At 46.6% G+C, this 25357-nt stretch overlaps 1 protein-coding gene across 3 annotated transcripts in view; it reads left to right on the plus strand.

The window, feature by feature from the left end:
* LOC123758679 (uncharacterized) overlaps positions 1 to 25357 on the plus strand; it is a 465943-nt gene that overhangs the window by 301881 nt on the left and 138705 nt on the right. For all 3 annotated transcript variants that reach the window (XM_069334423.1, XM_069334425.1, XM_069334424.1), the window contains exon 3: positions 22558 to 22773. In XM_069334423.1, coding sequence (XP_069190524.1) covers positions 22611 to 22773 — 163 coding nt within the window. In that variant the 5' untranslated portion in view covers positions 22558 to 22610. The remainder of the gene's footprint in view (positions 1 to 22557; positions 22774 to 25357) is intronic.

Genomic DNA, 25357 nt, shown 5'->3' on the forward strand with positions numbered 1-25357 from the left:
CTCTCTCTCTCTCTCTCTCTCTCTCTCTCTCTCTCTCTCTCTCTCTCTCTCTCTCTCTCTCTCTCTCTCTCTCTCTCTCCCCCTCTCTCTCTCTGCACGCACTTACCTCTTCCAAGGACAGAAGAAATTTCCAGCGTATTTAATATTCTTTGTTGCATTGTCTTGAGTTGAACAAGTTATGGCTTCTTCCCCTTGATGTTGGTCCTCTCTGTTTACACACACACACACACAAACACACACACACACACACACACACACACACACACACACACACACACACACACACACACACACACACACACACACACACACACACACATACACACACACACACACACACACACACACATACACATACACATACACACACACACATACACACACACACACACACACACACACACACACACACACACACACACACACACACACACACACACACACACACACATACACACACACACACACACACACACACACACACACACACACACACACACACACACACAGTCACAGGGGGCCAGGTAGCCTGGTGGATAGCGCGCAGGACTCGTAATTCTGTGGCGCGGGTTCGATTCCCGCACGAGGCAAAAACAAATGGGCAAAGGTTCTTTCACCCTGAATGCCCCTGTTACCTAGCAGTAAAATAGGTACGTGGGAGTTAGACAGCTGCTACAGGCGTGTGTGTGTGTGTTGTAGAGAAATATATGTAGTAGATATAATAGAGGAAAAATAGATTGGTGAGAAAGGCGGGGTCCAAGAACTTATAGCTCGATTCTGCAGGTACAAATAGTAAATTTCACCGAGGACCATCGTGAGACCAAATTTTGAATATGCATCGGTGGTATGATGCCCATATCTTTAGAATCGCATCAATAAACTGGATAAGGTTCAAAGATATGCACATTATCCATATTATATATAGTATAGTTATTATAAATTGTTTCTAGACATGAAAGAAGAGGCTAGAGGTGTCAAATATATCAAATATAGCAAGATAGATGAAGAGGTGACATGATCACTACATACAAAATAGTAACAGGAATCAACAAAACTGACAGAAGAGCTCCTGAAACTTTCATCTTCAAGAACATGAAATCATAGACTCAAAGGAAACTTATTTGTTGGCATTCGGGTCACTTTGTAAGAAATATTTTTAAGAACGTATGGGATATATACAAGAAAATACAAAACCCGGGTACATTAGGCCAGTCCTGGAAGATACAACTTCAGCACGAAATACACACCTGATCCCTCGTTTGCAATTAGTTTCTCGTAATCTTGTATATTGTAGTCAAATCCCTTTTGTGTATATGTTTCTTATTCAATTATCTCTTTAAGTCAATATCAGCGGCCGAAATAATAATCCTGCATAATTATTTCTGAGAATTAAGCTGAGAATTATCCTACATCTGTGAATGTTTATGACTGATCAATGACATCGGTCTGATAAACATTGTGGATATTGTATAGAGGTATATTTAAGTAAGTTTATGGCGGAGGATGAGCTTGTAGTCATCTGTGAGCCACAGTTGGAGGCGAGGGATGCCTTATCCTGCCTCCAGCTAACAAACTCAGGACTCCTACCTCCCTCAGCTCATCTCACTATCCTAATCTGTCCTCAGCTCATGTCCCGCTAACCATAAGGGTCATTTGGTTATATTGGGCGAGCAGGGGCGACTCATCTTTGACGGGGCTCGAACCCAGCCGAAATCGTTCCGGTGGCGCTAGGCGAGTGTGCTACCCACATTCTCTCTCCGTCATGCATCAAAATGTTTTTCAATTCACAAACAAAACAAACAAAACAGTCATCAACATAGCCTCATCAAACAGCCAATTTGCTCCCCCAAATGAACTAACGATCATGTCTTAATTAATATTTCATCATCTGAATGACATGTTCCGCTCACATCTACTCCGAATGTTGCCCAATCGCTATCGTTTAATCAACTCAGCAACGCTATTTTTTCCTCAGCATCAAAATTAATCAACTCTCGTATTCAAACATGTACAGATGCACGCACTTATTTTCTCGAAAATTTTGCCTATTGGAATTTTGACGATATCTCGCCAAGTCTGTTTATGTTTGAATATGTTTGTTCCATGTTTGTTCCAGTTTTGTTCCATGTTTGTTCCAGTTTTGTTCCATGTTTGTTCCAGCGTTGTTCCATGTTTGTTCCAGCTTTGTTCCATGTTTGTTCCAGCTTTGTTCCATGTTTGTTCCATGTTTGTTCCAGCTTTGTTCCATCTTTGTTCCATGTTTGTTCCAGCTTTGTTCCATGTTTGTTCCATATTTGTTCCATGTTTGTTCCAGCTTTGTTCCATGTTTGTTCCAGCTTTGTTCCATGTTTGTTCCAGCTTTGTTCCATGTTTGTTCCAGCTTTGTTCCAGCTTTGTTCCATGTTTGTTCCATGTTTAATGTACATTTATTTTTGTAATCTCTTTTGTCTTGTTTGTTAATATATATATATATATATATATATATATATATATATATATATATATATATATATATATATATATATATATATATATTTATACTGAAAATATATAAATACAGTATATGGAAATATCTTAATATATATGTTAATATATTTCGACAGCATAACTGAGAACTTCACAATATCATGTACGAATTTAAATCCAAAGAACGCCAGGTGGATTCGAACTGGGGTGCCATGTTCCAGTTCAGCATTTGGTTTGCTAATGTGCTTGAAACACCCAAAGGTCCCGGTTCGACACCCGCATCATTTCAGTTTGTAGTAGTATGTATTTACGGGGAAAATGTATATTTTTAAGCCTTAATTTCTTCTGTATTATGTATAAAAGAATAATTGTTTAATGTGTTCACAAACCTTTTGCTGTTGGCAACGGAATTTTGAAAACTGCCGTTCATATAAGACTTTACAGGCAGTCTTTACAAGCGGATTTTACAAGCGGACTTTTCAAGCGGACTTTACAAGCGGACTTTACAAGCAGCCTTTACAAGCAACCTTTACAAGCAGCCTTTACAAGCGGACTTTTCAAGCGGACTTTACAAGCAGCCTTTACAAGCAACCTTTACAAGCAGCCTTTACAAGCGGACTTTTCAACCGGACTTTACAAGCGGACTTTACAATTCGCTTGCATTCGGTATTATATCACGTGGGTTATCCTTAACCCTCAACGTGATATCTTTTGCACCCGACCCCAACATATCTAGGCCTAAGCTCATTAACTAGAGAAAATGTCAATATATAGCTGTTTGTAGTTTATGTAAACTGCAAGAATTTTAATGCTGTGGCTAATAGCGTCAAAATTGGGGCGCATTAAGTGTGAGGACAGTATGAATGTAATCACATGCTGAACAGGATTTTAAAGTTCTATCATTATATATCATTATATAGGAATTTATTGTTATGATTTATGGGTTCAAGTGATGGTTTAACCTATTCCTGGCTTAATCTATTACTGGCTTAATCTATTTCTGGCTTAACCTATTCCTGGCTTAATCTATTTCTGGCTTAACCTATTCCTGGCTTAACCTATTCCTGGCTTAATCTATTTCTGGCTTAACCTATTCCTGGCTTAATCTATTCCTGGCTTAACCTATTCCTGGCTTAATCTATTCCTGGCTTAACCTATTTCTGGCTTAACCTATTCCTGGCTTAACCTATTACTGGCTTAACCTATTACTGGCTTAATCTATTCCTGGCTTAACCTATTTCTGGCTTAACCTATTACTGGCTTAACCTATTACTGGCTTAATCTATTACTGGCTTGACCTGTTACTGGCTTGACCTGTTACTGACTTAACCTATTACTGGCTTAACCTATTACTGGCTTAACCTATTCCTGGCTTAACCTATTCCTGGCTTAACCTATTACTGGCTTAACCTATTACTGGCTTAACCTATTTCTGGCTTAACCTATTACTGGCTTAACCTATTACTGGCTTAACCTATTACTGGCTTAACCTATTCCTGGCTTAACCTATTACTGGCTTAACCTATTCCTGGCTTAACGTATTACTGGCTTAACCTATTACTGGCTTAACCTATTACTGGCTTAACCTATTCCTGGCTTAATCTATTCCTGGCTTAATCTATTCCTGGTTTAACCTATTACTGGCTTAACCTATTACTGGCTTAACCTATTACTGGCTTAACCTATTACTGGCTTAACCTATTCCTGGCTTAACCTATTCCTGGCTTAATCTATTCCTGGTTTAACCTATTACTGGCTTAACCTATTACTGGCTTAACCTATTACTGGCTTAACCTGTTACTGGCTTAACCTATTACTGACTTAACCTATTACTGGCTTAACCTATTACTGGCTTAACCTATTACTGGCTTAACCTATTATTTCCTTAACCCATTTCTGGCTTAACCTATTATTGATTTAACCTATTGTTTGTTTAACCTATTGACTTAGTGAACTGTTGGTGTAATCTACTATTGGTCTGATCTACTGTTGGATTACTCTACTGTTGGATCTACTACTACTGGATCTACTCTACTGTTGGTGTCATCTACTGTTGTTGTCAACATCTGTTGGTTTAAGCTACCGTTGGCTTGTATGTGAAGTACCGCACGCAAGCAGGCATCATTATACCCGCGGGGGTTTCCAAGCTCGTACGAGATAAAAGCATCGTACCCAGAGGTATGAAATAATATACTTGGGTAGATCGTACACCCAAGTGTGTATGTATGGAGAGGTGTACGCTGCTTCTCGCTGTATAGTACACTCAGAGTTTACTTAAGTCCGGAGCTTTGATTGGTAATAAATTATACTTGCTGATTGGTCAATGATTGCTCTCTCTCTCTCTCTCTCTCTCTCTCTCTCTCTCTCTCTCTCTCTCTCTCTCTCTCTCTCTCTCTCTCTCTCTCTCTCTCTCTCTCTCTCTCTCTCTGCTCTCTCTCTCTCTCTCTCTCTCTCTCTCTGTCTCTCTCTCTGTCTCTCTCTCTGTCTCTCTCTGTCTCTCTCTCTCTCTCTCTCTCTCTCTCTCTCTCTCTCTCTCTCTCTCTCTCTCTCTCTCTCTCTCTCTCTCTCTCTCTCTCTCTCTCTCTCTCTTTCTCTCTCTCTCTCTCATCGTGGTATCATCAGTATATTCCTTCGCTGCGTGAAGGTGTGTCGACTCTTCACGTATCGACTCAACCTTCTGAAACAGAATGAAACTTAAATTGGTTCGTGGAGGTAATTGCTAGTGGCAGAGTTCACAACACGTGGGCTGGGGAAATTAAACCCTCACTAGTGTGCGCGCGAGTTACCATCACGCGCACGCGCGCACACACACACATACACACACACACACACACACACACACACACACACACACACACACACACACACACACTCACACTCACACTCACACACACACACACACACACACACACACACACACACACACACACACACCCTCGGCCTCGGGGCCTCGTAGCCTGGTGGATAGCGCGCAGGACTCGTAATTCTGTGGCGCGGGTTCGATTCCCGCACGAGGCAGAAACAAATGGGCAAAGTTTCTTTCACCCTAAGTGCCCCTGTTACCTAGCAGTAAATAGGTACCTGGGAGTTAGTCAGCTGTCACGGGCTGCTTCCTGGGGTGTGTGTGTGTGGTGTGGAAAAAAAAATAGTTAGTAAACAGTTGATTGACAGTTGAGAGGCGGGCCGAAAGAGCAAAGCTCAACCCCCGCAAAAACACAACTAGTAAACACACACACACACACACACACACACACACACACACACACACACACACACACACACACACACACACACACACACACACACACACTTGTTTACAGTCGATAAACAATTTCTTCGTAAGATTTTTTTCTCTGATAAATCACACGTTAATGTGACTTCTCTGTGTATTACGGTCAATGTTAAGTTAATGAAAAGAGTTTTGGCCAGGAAGACCATGATACACTTCAGAAATGGTCCGAGACATTTTGGGTTGACTCTATGCATGCACAGCACAAAGTCATAAAGATAAGATAAAGTACAAATAGATAAGTTTATCTAGGTGAGTATATCTATGTGTTTGGCAGGGATATTCCTGCGCGGGCCCTTAGCCTCTGGCTGGCCCACAAAGTGTTGCTCATTTCTGCCTTAATCAAGCGGTGGATGGGTAGTTATGACTCGTATGTTGGCTTTTGTAGGATTATGTCCAGTGTGTTTAACAACTGCGCTGCTAAATCATATTGGGAATCATACATTGTTTCTAACTTTGTATTGTGTCAGAAAATGTTCCAGTGGTGTGTTGGGCATTTCTCCACAATGGTGACATTTCATCTCTTCTTCTGGAACCTGTAAGCCTAAGCACTTGGGTATCGAAAGCCTGATGCAGTGTAATTGCATTTCTGTTTTCCTATTTTTCTCTTTCGTCAAAAGTTGTTCATCGGTGATTGACTACTTCAACCAATTATTTTCTAAATGTGTATTTAGACTGTGATATGTAAATGTCTACACTCTTCCTCTTAGATACAAGTATTACAGTTTCATCTTCAATGTCATTCCCTAGTATTCCTACATGACCTGGCACCCAGTTGATAAGTATTCGATGGCCTTGATGTTTGAATGTTTGCATTAATGCAAACACTGAACACTTTGTGGTCAAATGGATGTTGTCACACAAGTGTTCTTGTTGCAAGGTTTCAATGGTAGTTCACGACTCTGTATGACAACTTGTTGTCAGTGTTCAGGAAGGGAATGTTCAAAAGCCTTTTCAATGGCAAGCATCTCTATGAGCTTGAACACCTGGTTGAGTCTCCACCTGTCAAATTTCTTGCCTGAACTGCAGCTCCAGATTCTGGTCTCTGTTGGTCTTCTGGTCCGTCTGTGAAGTGTATGTGAGGCTGTTGCAGACTAAGTTCCTTTCTGTGTTCATCTGTGTAAGTACATCTAGATAAGTACACCAAGGTGAGTACACCTAGGTGAGTACACCTAGGTGAGTACACCTAGGTGAGTACACCTAGGTGAGTACACCTAGGTGAGTACGCCTAGGTGAGTACACCTAGGTGAGTACACCTAGGTGAGTACACCTAGATAGGTACACACAAAACCAATTAATAAACCAAAAAAACACCACAAAAATCAAGCAAACGAAGGTCAACATATTTTTATTTCATTTTTCATTTTAAATCCTTCAATCAACTTTGATGTAAACCAAACTAAAAAAAACTAAGTCTCTCCTAAACCATCCTCTTTCCCCCTCAAAAAATAAATAAACCAGAATATAATCCTTTAGGAAAATGTATTTCCTCTTGATCGCCGCTTCTATAAAGTCGTGTCTAGGAATTCAGAATTTACACAATTTTGATAATTAACTGCCAGGTATAGGAATGCCAACGTGGGGTTTGAAGCGATGAAAAAATCGGAATGTTTGGCGCGCGATTTGGCGCAGAATATTCAGTGACTTCAACTTATTCGAGTGTGTTAAATACTTTTCACAGGAATACTGAATGCTTTCGTTGTATGCCTCAGTGTGTTTGCATGCTGTGTGTGTGTTTTTGTGAGCGTTAGTAGCTTTTATGGGGTTTTGTTAGCGTTTAAATCATACTGGTGTGTGTGTGTGTGTGTGTGTGTGTGTGTGTGTGTGTGTGTATGTGTGTGTGTGTGTGTGTGTGTGTGTGTGTGTGTGTGTGTGTGTGTGTGTGTTGGTGTACTTAGCGCATTTGTGTATGCGAGTTGTTACACTTAGCGCATTTGTGTATGTGAGTTGCTATACTGAGTGTATGTACATGTATATGTGTGCGTGTTGCTACACTAAGCGTATATACATACATGAGTGTTGCTACAGAGTGTATGTACGTGTGTGTGTGTGTGTGTGTGTGTGTGTGTGTATATTTCTATACTGAGCGCATGTATGTGTTGGTTAAAGCGTTGGGTGTAATTCATATGAATGTTGAGCATGTGTATGTTGCGTGCATGTGTTTGTGTATGTTTGTATATTATGTTTTGTGTGGGATTATGTGTTCTGAGTGCATCGAGTGTATACAAGTGTATTCTGAATGCGCACGAATGCATAAAATTGCTTTCTGAGTGAACCTGTGTATACAAAAGTGTTCAGGAATGTATATAATTGTGTTCTGGGTGTATATAATTTTATATAAGTGTGTTCTGAGTTAATAAGAAGGTTCTGAGTGTATATGAGTATGTATAAATGTGATCTGAATGTTTACGAGTGTATATAAATATGTTTTAAGTATACAATGGTGTATGTAATTTTCTGTTTTAAACTCCAACTGGAAAATTTCCTCAGGAATAATGGAAGGGGTTTAAATAAGCCTCCGCCGGCTTCCTGTCCCCGTCGAGGCCACTAAGGAGGGCGACCCTCAGGTAAATTCAGGTATATAGTTTGAAAATTTAAATGAGACATTTATCCTTACATATGTAAGGTCACTAATTTATTACAGGTTCACTGTTCCTTCTCTCCCATGGCCCCCCCCTCCCATCTCTCCCATGGTCCCCTTCCCACCTCTCCCATGGCCCCCTCCCATCTCTCCCATGGTCCCCTTCCCACCTCTCCCATGGCCCCCCTCCCACCTCTCCCATGGCTCCCCTCCCATCTCTCCCATGGTCCCCTTCCCACCTCTCCCATGGCCCCCCCTCCCACCTCTTCCATGGCCCTCCTCCCACCTCTCCCATGGCCCCCTCCCATCTCTCCCATGGCCCCTCTCCAATGGCCCCCCTCCCACCTCTCCCATGGCCCCCTCCCACCTCTCCCATGGTCCCCTCCCCCCTCTCCCATGGCCCCCTCCCACCTCTCCCATGGCCCCCTCCCCCCTACACCCCCTCTTCCCTCTACTCTCCGCTCCTTACTTATTACCTCACTTAATTACCTCACTTACCTCCTTACCTCGCTTATTATTTTTCCTCCTCCCCTACTTCTCTTCCACCTCCCCAGTCCCCACAACCCCTCCCCAGCCCCCCACAACCCCTCCCCAGCCCCCACAACCCCTCCCCAGGCCCCCCACAACCCCTCCCCAGCCCCCCACAACCCCTCCCCAGCCCCCACAACCCCTCCCCAGCCCCACACAACCCCTCCTCAGCCCCCACAACCCCTCCCCAGCCCCACACAACCCCTCCCCAGCCCCCCACAACCTCTCCCCAGCCCCCACAACCCCTCCCTAGCCCCCCACAACCCCTCCCCAGCCCCCCACAACCCCTCCCCAGCCCCCACAACCCTCCCCAGCCCCCACAACCTCTCTCCAGCCCCTACAACCCCTCCCCAGCCCCCATATCACCTCCCCAGCCCCCATAACACCTCCCCAGCCCCCACAACCCCTACCCAGCCCCCACAATTCTCTACCCAGCCCCCACAACCTCTCACCAGCCCCCCACAACCCCTCCCCAGCCCCCATAACACCTCCCCAGCCCCCATAACACCTCCCCAGCCCCCACAACCCCTCCCCAGCCCCCATAACACCTCTCCAGCCCCCACAACCCCTCCCCAGCCCCCATAACACCTCCCCAGCCCCCACAACCCCTCCCCAGCCCCCCACAACCTCTCCCCAGCCCCCACAACCCCTCCCTAGCCCCCCACAACCCCTCCCCAGCCCCCCACAACCCCTCCCTAGCCCCCCACAACCCCTCCCCAGCCCCCACAACCCCTCCCCAGCCCCCACAACCCTATCCCCAGCCCCCACAACCTCTCACCAGCCCCCCACAACCCCTCCCCAGCCCACATAACACCTCCCCAGCCCCCATAACACCTCCCCAGCCCCACAACCCCTCCCCAGCCCCCATAACACCTCTCCAGCCCTCACAACCCCTCCCCAGCACCCATAACACCTCCCCAGCCCCGACAACCCCTCCCCAGCCCCCCACAACCCTCTCCCCAGCCCCCACAACCTCTCACCAGCCCCCCACAACCCCTCCCCAGCCCCCATAACACCTCCCCAGCCCCCACAACCCCTCCCCAGCCCCCATAACACCTCCCCAAGCCCCACAACACCTCCCCAGCCCCCATAACACCTCCCCAGCCCCCACAACCCCTCCCCAGCCTCCACAACACCTCCCCAGCCCCCACAACCCCTCCCCAGCCCCCCACAACCTCTCCCTAGCCCCCACAACCTCTCTCCAGTCCCCACAACCTCTCCCCAGCCCCCACAACCTCTCCCCAGCCCCCCCAACATTTCCCCAGCCCCCCACAACCCCTCACCAGCCCCCACAAACCCTCCCCAGCCTCTACAACCCCTCACCAGCCCCCACAACCTCTCCCCAGCCCCCACAACCTCTCCCCAGCCCCCACAACCCCTCCCCAGCCCCACAAAACCCCTCCCCAGCCCCCCACAACCCCTCCCCAGCCCCCCACAACCCCTCCCCAGCCCCCACAACCTCTCCCCAGCCCCACAACCTCTCCCCAGCCCCCACAACCTCTCCCCAGCCCCCACAACCTCTCCCCAGCCCCCCCTAACCTTTCCCCAGCCCCCCACAACCCCTCCCCAGCCCCCACAAACCCTCCCCAGCCCCCACAACCCCTCCCCAGCCCCCACAACCTCTCCCCAGCCACCACAACCTCTCCCCAGCCCCCACAACCCCTCCCCAGCCCCACACAACCCCTCCCCAGCCCCCACAACCCCTCCCCAGCCCCCACAACCCCTCCCCAGCCCCCACAACCCCTCCCCAGCCCCCACAACCTCTCCCCAACCCCCACAACCCCTCCCCAGCCCCCACAACCCCTCCCCAGCCCCCACAACCCCTCCCCAGCCACCCACAACCCCTCCCCAGCCCCCACAACCCCTCCCTAGCCCCCACAACCCCTCCCCAGCCCCCCACAACCCCTCCCCAGCCCCCACAACCTCTCCCCAGCCCCCACAACCCCTCCCCAGCCCCCACAACCCCTCCCCAGCCCCCACAACCTCTCCCCAGCCCCCACAACCTCTCCCCAGCCCCCACAACCCCTCCCCAGCCCCCACAACCCCTCCCCAGCCCCCACAACCCCTCCCCAGCCTCCACAACACCTCCCCAGCCCCCACAACCCCTCCCCAGCCCCCCACAACCTCTCCCTAGCCCCCACAACCTCTCTCCAGTCCCCACAACCTCTCCCCAGCCCCCACAACCTCTCCCCAGCCCCCCCAACATTTCCCCAGCCCCCCACAACCCCTCACCAGCCCCCACAAACCCTCCCCAGCCTCTACAACCCCTCACCAGCCCCCACAACCTCTCCCCAGCCCCCACAACCTCTCCCCAGCCCCCACAACCCCTCCCCAGCCCCACAAAACCCCTCCCCAGCCCCCCACAACCCCTCCCCAGCCCCCCACAACCCCTCCCCAGCCCGCACAACCTCTCCCCAGCCCCACAACCTCTCCCCAGCCCCCACAACCTCTCCCCAGCCCCCACAACCTCTCCCCAGCCCCCCCCAACCTTTCCCCAGCCCCCCACAACCCCTCCCCAGCCCCCACAAACCCTCCCCAGCCCCCACAACCCCTCCCCAGCCCCCACAACCTCTCCCCAGCCACCACAGCCTCTCCCCAGCCCCCACAACACCTCCCCAGCCCCACACAACCCCTCCCCAGCCCCCACAACCCCTCCCCAGCCCCCACAACCTCTCCCCAGCCACCACAACCTCTCCCCAGCCCCCACAACCTCTCCCCAGCCCCCACAACCCCTCCCCAGCCCCCACAACCCCTCCCTAGCCCCCACAACCCCTCTCCAGCCCCCCACTCCCCCAAATAGCGTGCTGGGGGCTAGCGTGGCCCCGCGCCGTAGATTGGATGACATCTGCCGCACCGGACCACCGTAAAATACACACCACACGAGAGCGTCCAGACCTGCTCCCACGGTGTGTCTCTCCCATGCTCCTCTCCCAGGCTCCTCTCCCAGGCTCCTCTCCCATGCTGCTCTGTCATGCTCCTCTCCCATGCTCCTCTCCCATGCTGCTCTTCCATGCTCCTCTCCTATGCTCCTCTCCCATGTCCCATCTTGGTTTGGGAGATGTGGTCTTGGACTTTGGTTGTGAGGTGAGTGTACCACAATGTACCACAGTGTACCACAGTGTACCACAGTGTACTACAGTGTACCACAGTGTACCACAATGTACCACTGTACTACAGTGTACCACAATGTACCACTGTACTACAGTGTACCACAGTGTGCCACAGTGTGCCACAATGTACCACAGTGTCCCACAGTGTACTACAGTGTACCAGTGTATTACAGTGTACCACGGTGTACCACAGTGTACCACAGTGTACTACAGTGTACCACAGTGTACTACAGTACTACAGTGTACCACAGTGCACTACAGTGTACCACAGTGTACTACAGTGTACCACAGTGTACCACGGTGTACTACAGTGTACCACAGTGTACCACGGTGTACCACAGTGTACCACGGTGTACCACAGTGTACCACGGTGTACCATAGCGTACTACAGCGTACCACAGTGTACTACAGTGTACCACAGTGTGCCGCAATGTGCCACAGTGTACCACAGTGTACCATAGTGTACCACAGTCTACCACAGTGTACCATAGTGTGCCACAATGTACCAGTGTTCCACAATGTACCACAGTGTACCATAGCGTACCACAGTCTACCATAGTGTACCACAGTGTACCATAGTGTACCACAGTCTACCATAGTGTACCGCAGTGTACCACAGTCTACCATGGTGTACCACAGTGTCCTGCAGTGTACCATAGTGCACCACAGTGTACCACAATGTACCACAGTGTACCATAGTGTACCACAGTGTACCACAGTGTGCCACAGTCTACCATAGTGTACCACAGTGTACTGCAGTGTACCATAGTGCACCACAGTGTACCACAATGTACCACAGTGTACCATAGTGTACCACAGTGCATCACAGTGTACCACAGTGTACCATAGTGTACCAGTGTACCATAATGTACCAGTGTACCACAGTGTACCATAGTTTACCACAGTCTACCATAGTGTACCTCAGTCTACCATAGTATACCACAGTCTACCATAGTGTACCACAGTGTACCATAGTGTACCACAATGTAACATAAGCATCGTTTATGTGTAAGTAAAACTCGGTGAAACTAAGCTGACTGAAGCTGTGAAAGTGTTAAGTCGACGACCAGACTAAACTGTTACTGGAAGTGAAACTTGAAGCCTCATGAGACAGCTTCACATGCTGAAACTGTTTATTCACGCCGTGTTGTTTGTTCACGCCGTGTTGTTTGTTCACGCCGTGTTGTTTGTTCACGTCGTGTTGTTTGTTCACGCCGTGTTGTTTGTTCACGCCGTGTTGTTTGTTCACGCCGTGTTGTTTGTTCACGCCGTGTTGTTTGTTCACTCTCTAGTCTCGGGCTATGTTGTGAGGGGAGGGAGGGAGAGAGGGAGAGGGAGAGAGGGAGGGAGGAAGAGAGGGAGAGAGAGAGAGGGAGGGAGGAAGAGAGGGAGAGGGAGGGAGGGAGGGAGGGAGGGAGGGAGGGAGGGAGGGAGGGAGGGAGGGAGGGAGGGAGGGAGAGAGAGAGGGAGGGAGAGAGAGGGAGAGGGAGAGGGAGGGGTTCCGTGGCGCAGTGTGCTACATCATCAGCTCACACCCGAGGATCACGGGTTCAATCGCCGCGGCATGACGGATTCGTTTAGGAAATGCTACCTTCGACCTGATACCTCTGTTCACCTAGCAGTAAATAAAATATGTATCTCAGAGTTACAGCTGTTGTGGGGTGTAGCCTGTTGGACTAGTAGATGACAGGCGGCACGCACGCACACACACGCAAACACACACCCACACCCACACACACACACACACACACACACACACACACACACACACACACACACACACACACACACACACACACACACACACACACACACACACACACAAGGGTAGGGGCAGAAGGATTCACTACAAACGACAAGGAAGTGTGCGAGGTACTGAATAAGAAATTACAGGAGGTCTTCACCTTAGAGCAAAGAGAAATTCCAGAGTTAAGAGAGGGAATAGTTAACCAGGAACCACTCGAAGAGTTTGAGATTACCAGTGGGGAAGTAAGGAAGTGTTTACTAGAGTTGGATGTGACAAAGGCTATAGACCCAGATGGAATCTCCCCTTGGATACTAAAGGAAGGAGCAGATGCACTGTGCCTGCCACTCTCCATAGTGTATAACAAATCACTGGCAACAGGGGAACTGCCAAGAATTTGGAAAGCAGCTAATGTAGTCCTGATATATAAGAAAGGAGATAGACAGGAGGCACTCAACTACAGGCCAGTGTCCCTAACCTGCATACTATGCAAGCTGATGGAGAAGATTGTGCGAAAAAAGCTAGTGGAACATCTCGAGCGAAAGAACTTTGTAACACAGCATCAACATGGGTTCAGGGATGGTAAGTCCTGCCTCACAGGATTAATTGAATTCTACGACCAGGCAACAAAACTCAGGCAAGAAAAAGATGGGTGGGCAGACTGCATATTTTTTTATTGCCAGAAAGCCTTTGACAAAGTATCACACAAGAGGCTAGTGAAAAAGCGGGAGATGCAGTCTGGAGTGAAAGGGAAGGTACTCCATTGGATAAGGGAGTATCTAAGCAACAGGAGACAACGAGTCACTGTGAGGGGTGAGGTCTCAGATTGGCGAAACGTCACCAGTGGAGTCCCGCAGGGGTCAGTCCTTGGACCTATACTGTAAATGATCTCCCAGAGGGTATAGACTCGTTTTTCTCACTGTTTGCTGATGATGCTAAAATTATGAGGAGGATTGAAACAGAGGATGATAGTAGGAGGCTACAAGATGACCTAGACAGACTGAATGAATGGTCCAACAAATGGCTGGTAAAGTTCAACCCGAGTAAATGCAAAGTAATGAAACTAGGCGGTGGAAACAGGAGGCCAGACACAGGATACAGAATAGTAGATGAAGTACTTGAAGTACTTCATGAAACGGACAAAGAGAAAGATCTATAAGTTGATATCACACCAAACCTGTCTCCTGAAGCCCACATAAAAAGAATAACGTCTGCGGCATATGCGAGGCTGGCTAATATCAGAACAGCGTTCAGGAACCTGTGTAAGGAATCATTCAGAATCTTGTACACCACATATGTAAGACCAATCCTGGAGTATGCGGCCCCAGCATGGAGGCCGTACCTTGTCAAGCACAAGACGAAGTTGGAAAAAGTTCAGAGGTATGCCACTAGACTAGACCCAGAACTAAGAGGCATGAGTTACGATGAAAGGCTGCGGGAAATGCACCGCAGGACACTGGAAGACAGAAGAGTAAGGGAAGACATGATTTCTACCTACAAAATCCTCAGGGGAATTGACAGGGTAGATAAGGATAAACTGTTTAACACTGGTGGTACGCGAACAAGGGGACACAGGTGGAAACTGAGTACCCACATGAGCCACAGGGACGTTAGAAAGAATTTTTTCAGTGTCAGAGTAGTTACCCTGGAAACACAAACCGAAACTGTCTCTATTTTCCGCTTGTTATAACTAGTAATAAAGTTATTACATCTTGGCTTAACGTGTTTATGACGTATTAGAACGTTGTTACGACTTGTTATATTGGTTGTTATAACTGGTTAGGAGGTGTTAAAACTTGTTCGAACGTTGTACCAACGTCGTAGTTTCGGTGTGTGTTTGGCGGGTAACAGATGGAATGCATTAGGCAGTGATGTGGTGGAGGCTGACCCCGTACACAGTTTCAATTGTAGATATGATAGAGCCCAGTAGGCTCAGGAACCTGTACACCAGTTGATTGACGGTTGAGAAACGGGACCAAAGAGCCAAAGCTCAACCCCCCCCCCAAGCACAACTAGGTGAGTACACACACACGCTCGTGTCAACCCTGGGCACCAATCATTAACTACTCACCTCTGTTCACCCAACAGTATTTGGGAACCCTGTGCCAGATTCACGAAGCAGTTACGCAACCACTTGCGAACCTGTACATCTTTTCTCAACCTTTGGCGGGTTTCTTAACAATTTTTAAACAGTTAATGAGCACCAGGAGGCTGTTTATAACAATAACAGCAGTTGATCGGGACGTTCTCATGCTTGTAAACTGTTTAATAAATGTAACCAAAGCCTTCAAAGATTGAAGAAAGATGAACACGTTCGTAAGTGCTTGCGTAACTGCTTCGTAAATCTGGGTCCTGGTTGTAAACTCATTACATTGTTCCAGTGTAAAATGAGTAGGGTGAGGCTTACTATGAGCTGAGGGAAGGAAAAGCTCTAAGCCCGCTAACAGGAGTCAGACAGGAGTCGTATACTGCCTTTCCCACCTGTGTATTAAAGGGAGAAGAGAGGGAGGGGGTTGTGGGGGTTGTGGGTGTTGCGGGGGGGGGGGGGGCTTGAGGCCGTCGTGGTATATCGACTGTTAAATTGCCATTGACCGTCGAACGTTGCAGTGGAAGGTTGAGAACCTGCAGCAGCATTTCAACACCAAATATTATATCATTTGTCTTCCCAACTAAACTTGGTCGGAAATATAAAAAACGGGAAAATATCCTCCAGGGGCGACTATTGAGTTTGGGAAAACAAGTTCTGAGTACTAACGAATGCACGTCAAGACCGAACAATTGAATACCTCTATTCGCTAGGAGGTAATCCCGCTAATGGAGGCGAGGCCACTTGGAGGGCCGGCTTGAGAGGATTCCCCAGTAACCCCCGGGGCCGGATGTGCGAGCCGGCTCATCCAACACCATGCTAAATATTCCCGTTGAGTTCCATTCGTGTTTGAAATGTGGATTACTTCGACAATATCGCAGTCTCTCTCCGGCATATTGGCGGGCAGTGACTTGGAGAGGAGTTGGAAGAAATTGAAAGTGGGGGATTGAAAGTTGATGGAGGGTAGCTACAAGTTTTCTCCTGGGACTGGCACGTCAACCCTATCCCCTCTATCCTCCTCCATCACACCATCTCCTCCCTGGCCTGGCAAGTCCATTTTCCAGTAAAGTCTACGACAAAAAAATGTGGAATAGTTGAACACATTATTGCCACCATTATTTCTCGTGGTGTATGTATGATTATTATACATAGTACACATACATGTGGTAAGTAGCATTAAATGAGATCAGTGCGTTTTGTATTATAACATGTATGTATATTTGCACTCACAGATATACACATACACTCGTGTATGTGTAAATATTGCCTACAGATACACCACCACCACAGCATACTCGTAAATACACAACCACCACAGCATACTCGTAAATACACAACCAACACAGCATACTAGTAGATATTGTTCTGGTATAATATAATATTTATATTATTCCATAAGAATAGAGGAAATATCAGCATTGTGGATAAATGCCAGAGAGCCAACTGGAAAATGATCTAACAGAGTGTAGCATTTCAAACTACATATGATTTCAACTGAGATTTGAGGGGTACAGTTGTTAAACACATTGGACATAAGGTTGCTACAGGGAAGCTGCGAGTCATATATACTCATGCCAGCACCTGAGACAGTAATGACTTTCACTTAGGATGCCAGCCAGAGGCTTAGGGCCCGCGCAGGAATATCCCTGAAGTAAATTGTCTTTCCATGTTTACTTCCTATTTATTCTTGTCTGTTATTTTCTTTCCCTTCTTCTTCTCCTCTGCGATTTCCTCCTGTAAATTTACTCCTTTATTTCAATGGTTTCTTCGCTAATCTTTCGGGTTTCTGATTGGTGATAGAGGTAACATAATATTTATTTGTTAAGTGGGGATTATACACTCTAATTATTATGAGAGCCAGTTTCCTGCAGTTGATGTGGGTGTGTGCGCGTGTCTTCCTGTGCTTGGGGTGGTTGTGTGTCGGCTCCTGGGCCCTGCCTCTCAACCTGTAGTTGATTTGTTTCATTCTGTATAATTTTTTAATCCGTGAAGGGAGTTTGCCTCCTCTGTGATATCTGTTTCTTCTTCACTGTCTTTACACTGTATAAGCTGTCCCCAGGGCTGTCACGGGTGGCCCATGAGTGAGAGGCCATATGCACCCATTCACTCCCAGTCACTCAGGCATCCGTTCGGTCATCCAGTCATCCACCAGCTTGAGCAAGGAGAGTGCATGCATTGCTACCTCAAACTGGTACACCCATGTCCTGTGCCGTATATATTAGTCTACCTAAGACAGGTACACCCACCTATTGTACCGTTTATATTAGTCTACCTCAGACAGGTACACCCACGTATTGTACCGTTAATATTAGTCTACCTCAGACAGGTATACCCGCGTCCAGCTTGTGTCTTCCTCCTGAACTCCTTATTGCTAATGAAACTTCCTTAACTTGGTGATTATTCTGGAGAAGCGCCAAGTTATCAAATATTAATTATAGATCCAGTGGCACCTGGCACCTAGACCCAGTGGCACCTGGCACCTAGATCCAGTGGCACCTGGCACCTAGATCCAGTGGCACCTGGCACCTAGGCGCTGAGCCAGGGGAACGATACGCCATGAGCTGGTCTCATGGAAATGCTACTCAAACCTGCAGTACGAAACGTAGACTTGGTAGTTGAGTCTTGCTAATTTAATCATATAGTGGTCATATATGGCAAATATAGCAAGTGGAGGCCTGCAATGGTCCGTCCTAAGCCCTAGTGTGTTCCTAGTACATGTAAGTGACCTATTAGAGTGAATAATTCAAATACGAACATAAGAAATTAAGCAGGCGATGAGTCACAATAACGTGGCTGAAATATGTTGACCAGACCACACACTAGAAAGTGAAGGGACGGCGACGTTTCGGTCCGTCCTGGACCACTTTCGTATTCCTTTTCTTTCCCTTGTTTTACGATCCCTTGCTTATTCCTATTGCATATATTAAATACATGTAGTAGACATAATAGAGGAAAAATAAATTGCTTAGAAAGGCGGGGTACAAGAGCTAATAGCTCGATTTTGCAGATACAAATAGTAAATAAAAGTAGCAAATACACATACACACACACGCGCGCGCGCGTGCGGCAAGCCAAACAAAATCAAGTTACAAAATTTACAAACAAACAGAGAACAGATTTTCCCACCTCCACACACCACCACCAGCGAGACCTTCACATAATGAACAAATCCACAAGGGCTGTGACGAGGATTCGAACCTGCGTCCGGGAGCATCCCAGTCATCCCATGTTGACATAATGTCAACAACAATGAAACTGAAAACTGTTAAAAGTCCTGTGCAGATGTGGAAGTTGGTCTTGTATGATTAATAACCCATGAATACCAGGCTAAATTGTGATGAGATAGGACTTTTAGACCAGTTGGAGGTCGGACTTGACACTGGGAGACCAGTTGGGGGTGGGACTTGAACTTGACTCTGGGAGATCAGTTGGGGGTGGGACTTGACTCTGGGAGACCAGTTGGGGGTGGGACTTGACTCTGGGAGACCAGTTGGGGGTGGGACTTGACTCTGGGAGACCAGTTGGGGTGGGACTTGACACTGGGAGACCAGTTGGGGGTGGGACTTGACTCTGGGAGACCAGTTGGGGGTGGGACTTGACACTGGGAGACCAGTTGGGGGTGGGACTTGACTCTGGGAGACTAGTTGGGGGTGGGACTTGACTCTGGGAGACCAGTTGGGGGTGGGACTTGACTCTGGGAGACCAGTTGGGGAGTGGAACTTTACCTGTGGTATTCAGAGTGTGTGTGTGAGTGCAAGTGACGATGTACTTACCTAATTGTACTTACCTAATTGTGCTTGCGGGGGTTGAGCTCTGGCTCTTTGGTCCCGCCTCTCAACTGTCAATCAACTGGTGTACAGGTTCCTGAGCCTATTGGGCTCTATTATATCTACACTTAAAGCTGTGTATGGAGTCAGCCTCCACCACATCACTTCCTAATGCATTCCATTTGTCTACCACTCTGACACTGAAAGATTTCTTTCTAACGTCCCTATGGCTCATTTGGGCACTCAGTTTACACCTGTGTCCCCTAGTGCGTGTGCCCCTTGTGGCAAATAGCCTGTCTTTATCTACCCTATCAATTCCTCTGAGAATCTTGTATGTGGTAATCATGTCTCCTCTAACTCTTTTGTTTCCCAGTAACATGAGGTTTAATTCCCGTAGTCTCTCCTCGTAGCTCATACCTCTCAGCTCGGGTACTAGTCTGGTGGCAAACCTTTGAACCTTTTCCAGTTTAGTTTTAAGCTTGACTAGATATGGACTCCATGCTGGAGCCGCATACTCCAGGATTGGTCTGACATATGTGGTATACAAAGTTCTGAATGATTCTTTACACAAGTTTCTGAATGCCGTTCTTATGTTAGCCAACCTGGCATATGCCACTGATGTTATCCTCTTGATATGGACTTAAGGGGACAGGTCTGGCGTGATATCAACCCCCAGGTCTTTCTCTCTCTCTCTGACTCTTGAAGTATTTCATCTCCCAAATGATACCTTGTATCTGGTCTCCTGCTCCCTACACCTATCTTCATTACACTGTATTTGCTTGGGTTAAACCCTAACAACCATTCTCTAACAACCACTCTAACAACCACTCACACTCATGTGTGTGAGTGCAAGTGAGAATGTGTGTGAGTGCATGTGCTGACTTATATGTACCTACCTTACACATGTATGTGTGTGTTCACCCACAAGACAGGAGCGTGTAACAGCTCCCAGGAGCACCATTCCCACACTCTCCCACCCTCTTCCACACTCTCCCACACTCTCCCACACTCTCCCACACTCTCCCACACTCTTCCACACTCTCCCACACTCTCCCACAGCCATTTATCCACATTTATCTCTGATTTGCATATGCAGTGATGCCACCTCCGAGAAAATCCCCCACCGTGGTAATGGCTGATTTACGAGTTTTGTTTTTAATGCCAGAATTTATGGGACTCGCGTTCGAGGTCATCTGGGAACGATGTTTGTGTGGATTAACGACTTCCAATGTTGTTTTAAATAGAAGAAATATAACCTTGTTGACACCAATAAATATGATCGCTATGTAACTGAAAGTTCAGGCGTGTTTTTATTCAATATGACGTTAATGTAATTGATGTAATTGCATGATACAAAATACATTTGTGGATTATTGCGGTTATATAAATTAATATAGAGAATTATTTTCAATATGATGGTTACGTAATTATGCTATGAGAATGTGTTCTCAGTGAGGTTATTATACACGTTTGGTGGCATATTAAGTGATGTATATTTGTCTCATTTTTTCGTGTATAAGAGAAGCTATATTTATGTATTTTGACTTTCGTTTAACAGAGAAATCTGATAAAAAAAATGTCAAAAGAGACACAAACTGAATTACAGACAGATAGGTCGATAAATAGAGAAAGTGAGGAAGAGATAAAAACAGAAAAATAGAAGATTAGAGTGAGAGAGAGAGAGAGAGGGAGAGAGAGAGAGAGAGAGAGAGAGAGAGAGAGAGAGAGAGAGAGAGAGAGAGAGAGAGAGAGAGAGAGAGAGAGAGAGAGACGGTGAGAAAGATTTATTGCTACTAAATTCTGTCTTTGCATATATCTGTGCACGTCTGAGGCGTTTGTCAGGCGTGAAGACAGACTGTGAGACAAGGATGCTGAACTGGTCGAGGGATGCTGTTGAGACGGGGAATGTTTCTCACATTTGTAGCTATATAGTTATATCCCAAGACTTTGTTTTGTTCTTATTATATCTTGATATTAATTTCTCTCTCTCTCTCTCTCTCTCTCTCTCTCTCTCTCTCTCTCTCTCTCTCTCTCTCTCTCTCTCTCTCTCTCTCTCTCTCTCTCTCTCTCTCCCTGTCTCTCTCTCTCTCTCTCTCTCTCTCTCTCTCTCTCTCTCTCTCTCTCTCTCTCTCTCTCTCTCTCTCTCTCTCTCTCTCTCTCTCTCTCTCTCTCTCCCCTGGCTGATATATGCTTTAATATACCGTCCCTTATAAAGAAAGAGGAGCTCGGTACTAGCATTTCTACTCACTAAGGCTTCTGAAGGGGGATTAAGAAGAGAGGGATAAGAGATGAGGGGATGGAACAAAGAGCAAGAAGGAAGAGGAGGAGAAGAGAGGAAGAGTGAACATAATTGCGACATGGAGAAGGAGAGAGGGAGTTATCAGAAGCACCAAGCCATTACGACTATATAGCACTCGGATGGGGTCAGGATAAGGGATGAGACGGGGGGAAGGAATGGTGCCCAACCACTTGGACGGTCGGGGATTGAACGCCGACCTGCATGACGCTCTACCGTCGCTCTACCGTCCAGCCCAAGTGGTTGGGCACCATTCCACACTAATACTCGGAGGTGTGATGAGATTCATTCGTAAATGATGCAAATGAGACCAAATAAGAAAATAATGTCATAAAACAATGAATGTCTGTCTGTTTGGAATATACGTAAACTGGAGTTGGGGTCGACTCAACCTCTTGGTTCCTCGGTTCGACCCAACACTTATATGGAATTACCTTTTGGTTACAGTGATGAAGATAGTGAGGTGTGAATATGCTTATGTTGTACAACCTTTCAATTTACCGTAAAATAAAATTATTTTTTTTATGATATCGATGTTTCTTTATTATCTCTCTCTCTCTCTCTCTCTCTCTCTCTCTCTCTCTCTCTCTCTCTCTCTCTCTCTCTCTCTCTCTCTCTCTCTCTCTCTCTCTCTCTCTCTCTCAGTTGGTTTAACATATATGACTTATCTTCTAATCTTATACATTTCAGGTGTAAACCGGGTCTTGTCCAGCCTCTGAGTCCAGGTCGCCGCCCCCGTCAGGATGGGCGTGTGGGCGTGGTGGGTGGCGGGGGTGCAGGTGTGGGTGGCAGTGGTGCAGGTGTGGGTGGTGGGGTCCTCCAAGACCTGGCCTTGGACCCCGACGGCAGTCTTGGCTTCTGGGGCGAGACCCAATGTTGTTGCTGAAGTCCCCGGCTTGGACGTGGGTGAGTCACCTCTTGGACTTTTGCTTACACTTGGACTTTTCGCCACACTTGGACTTTTGTTCACACTAGGACTTTTGCTCACACTTGGGCTTTTGCTCACACTAAGACTTTTGCTTACACTAAAACTTTAGCTCACACTTAGAATTTTGCACATACTAGTACCTTTACCCAGACTAGGATTTTGATCATATTAGGATTTATTTTGATAGGGATTTACTCAGAGAACGATTTTCTAAACTAAGAATGTGCTAATTATAATTTATTCATAAAATATTATCTGTTTAATAATTTAGTGACACAAATCTACTCACAGGAATATGCTGGTTTAATACAAAATAAATCCACTTTACCCAAATGTGGATTTACACTCAAGGATTTACTCCAAAGAATATAGATTGGTACAGAATCTGGATTTACTTATATAAGAAAGGATTAAGTCCAAATAATATATTCCCACTGAGAAATCTGTCAAGATTTCAGCTTTAGCCAATTTCAATTCTTGTGGTTTGTGTCCAGAAATGGGATTGGTGGGGTGTAGGGGGGGGTAGTGAGGAGGGGTGCAGGAGGGGGGGCAGGGGGTTGATGGGGTGACGGGGGTTGATGAACAAATGTGCTGGAAAATAACATTGGGTTTTGCGTTCTAAAAATTGTATATAATTTACGTTATTGAAATTATATATAATTTACGAATATTGAAATTAAAATTATATATAATTTACGCTGTTGAATAATATATATAATTTGACTAGTGACTGTATAAGTAACTTGAAATAATTGTATACTTGCCTACCTGTGCACTTTTGTAAACACAATTATAAGAAAAGGTAATTCGGAAGAGCTAATGGAACTCGGGGAAATAAAATTTTTTGAAAAGAATATAAAGTGTGACATCAGAAGCCAGACAGCCAAAAATGCGAGGTTATAACAGGTGAATGTTGTTCCATGTGTAGAGTCACATGTACTCACACACATGAGAGAATAGTGCACTCTGGCCTCCTCTCTCTACCACAGAGTTCCTCACACTCTTTTAGGATCTGGAGCTGTTGTTCAGTCGATTATACCTTGCTCGTCCACTGCCATTTGTAGCCGCGCTAACACCTGGTTAATTTATGCAGGTAGAGTGGACAGAGTGCATGCTGGTAGAGTGAAGTGAGGGGAGTATACTCTCTCTCTCTCTCTCTCTCTCTCTCTCTCTCTCTCTCTCTCTCTCTCTCTCTCTCTCTCTCTCTCTCTCTCTGTCTCTCTCTCTCTCTCTCTCTCTCTCTGTCTCTCTCTCTGTCTGTCTGTCTCTCTCTCTCTCTGTCTCTCTCTCTGTCTCTCTGTCTCTCTCTCTGTCTCTCTCTCTCTCTCTGTCTCTCTCTCTGTCTCTCTCTCTGTCTCTCTGTCTCTCTCTCTCTCTCTCTCTCTCTCTCTCTCTCTCTCTCTCTCTCTCTCTCTCTCTCTCTCTCTCTCTCTCTCTCTCTCTCTCTCTCTCTCTCTCTCTCTGTCTCTCTGTCTCCCTCTCTGTCTCCCTCTCTGTCTCCCTCTCTCTCTCTCTCTCTCTCTCTCTCTCTCTCTCTCTCTCTCTCTCTCTCTCTCTCTCTCTCTCTCTCTCTCTCTCTCTCATCCATAATATAGGCCATACATAACATAGGTCATTCATGGGATGAGTTATACATAACAAGGAATCCCTACATAAATAACATGGGATCATACATAACCAGGGTCATACTATGAGTATTACACATCATGGGGCCTCACCCCTCATACATGACGCATACTCACCCCAAAATACTCCACGATAACATTCCCTTTTCGCTTATTTTTCCTAACAAAAAATAAACTATTCAAATACAAAATATTTTTGTTAACATTTTTAGCATGCTTTTTTTTATGCAAAAAAAGAAACTTTGTTATTCGAGTTTGGGAACAAGTTGTAATAATTAATATCCAGGTATTGGACGAAATAGAAAAACGATAATATTTTAGATAAGAATATTGAGTTTATCAAAGAAATATTGACTTTCGTTACTTTTTTGTTCTTGAAGGCAAGATGGTCGCAGTGATGTGAGAGTGAGATAGTGTGTTGTGCAACAACCACAATCACCTCACAACAGGTGTAACCACAATCACCTCACAACAGGTGTAACAACAATCACTTCACACCTGGTGTAATTACAATCACCTCACAATAGGTGTAACCACAATCACTTCACACCTGGTGTAATTACAATCACTTCACACCTGGTGTAATTACAATCACCTCACAATAGGTGTAACAACAATCACTTCACACCTGGTGTAATTACAATCACCTCACGACAGGTGTAACCACAATCACCTCACGACAGGTGCAACCACAATCACCTCACACCAGGTGTCGCTAAAACCATCACAGACATTATTACAACTGCCACAGATGTAAACACACCTGCTTACAACGACAGGTGTGCCCGTAACCAGCCCACACCAACAGGAGGCTTGCTGCATGGTCCCATATCTTAGGTGGGTGAGCACAGAGTTCCATATCTGATATCCCATTTCCCATATCCCATATCTACAAGGAACGGCGATCCCGGTATTACGAGTTAAGGGACTTAAGGTG

This window comes from Procambarus clarkii, chromosome 31 (genome assembly GCF_040958095.1).
Source record: "Procambarus clarkii isolate CNS0578487 chromosome 31, FALCON_Pclarkii_2.0, whole genome shotgun sequence".
NCBI classification, from domain to species: domain Eukaryota; kingdom Metazoa; phylum Arthropoda; class Malacostraca; order Decapoda; family Cambaridae; genus Procambarus; species Procambarus clarkii.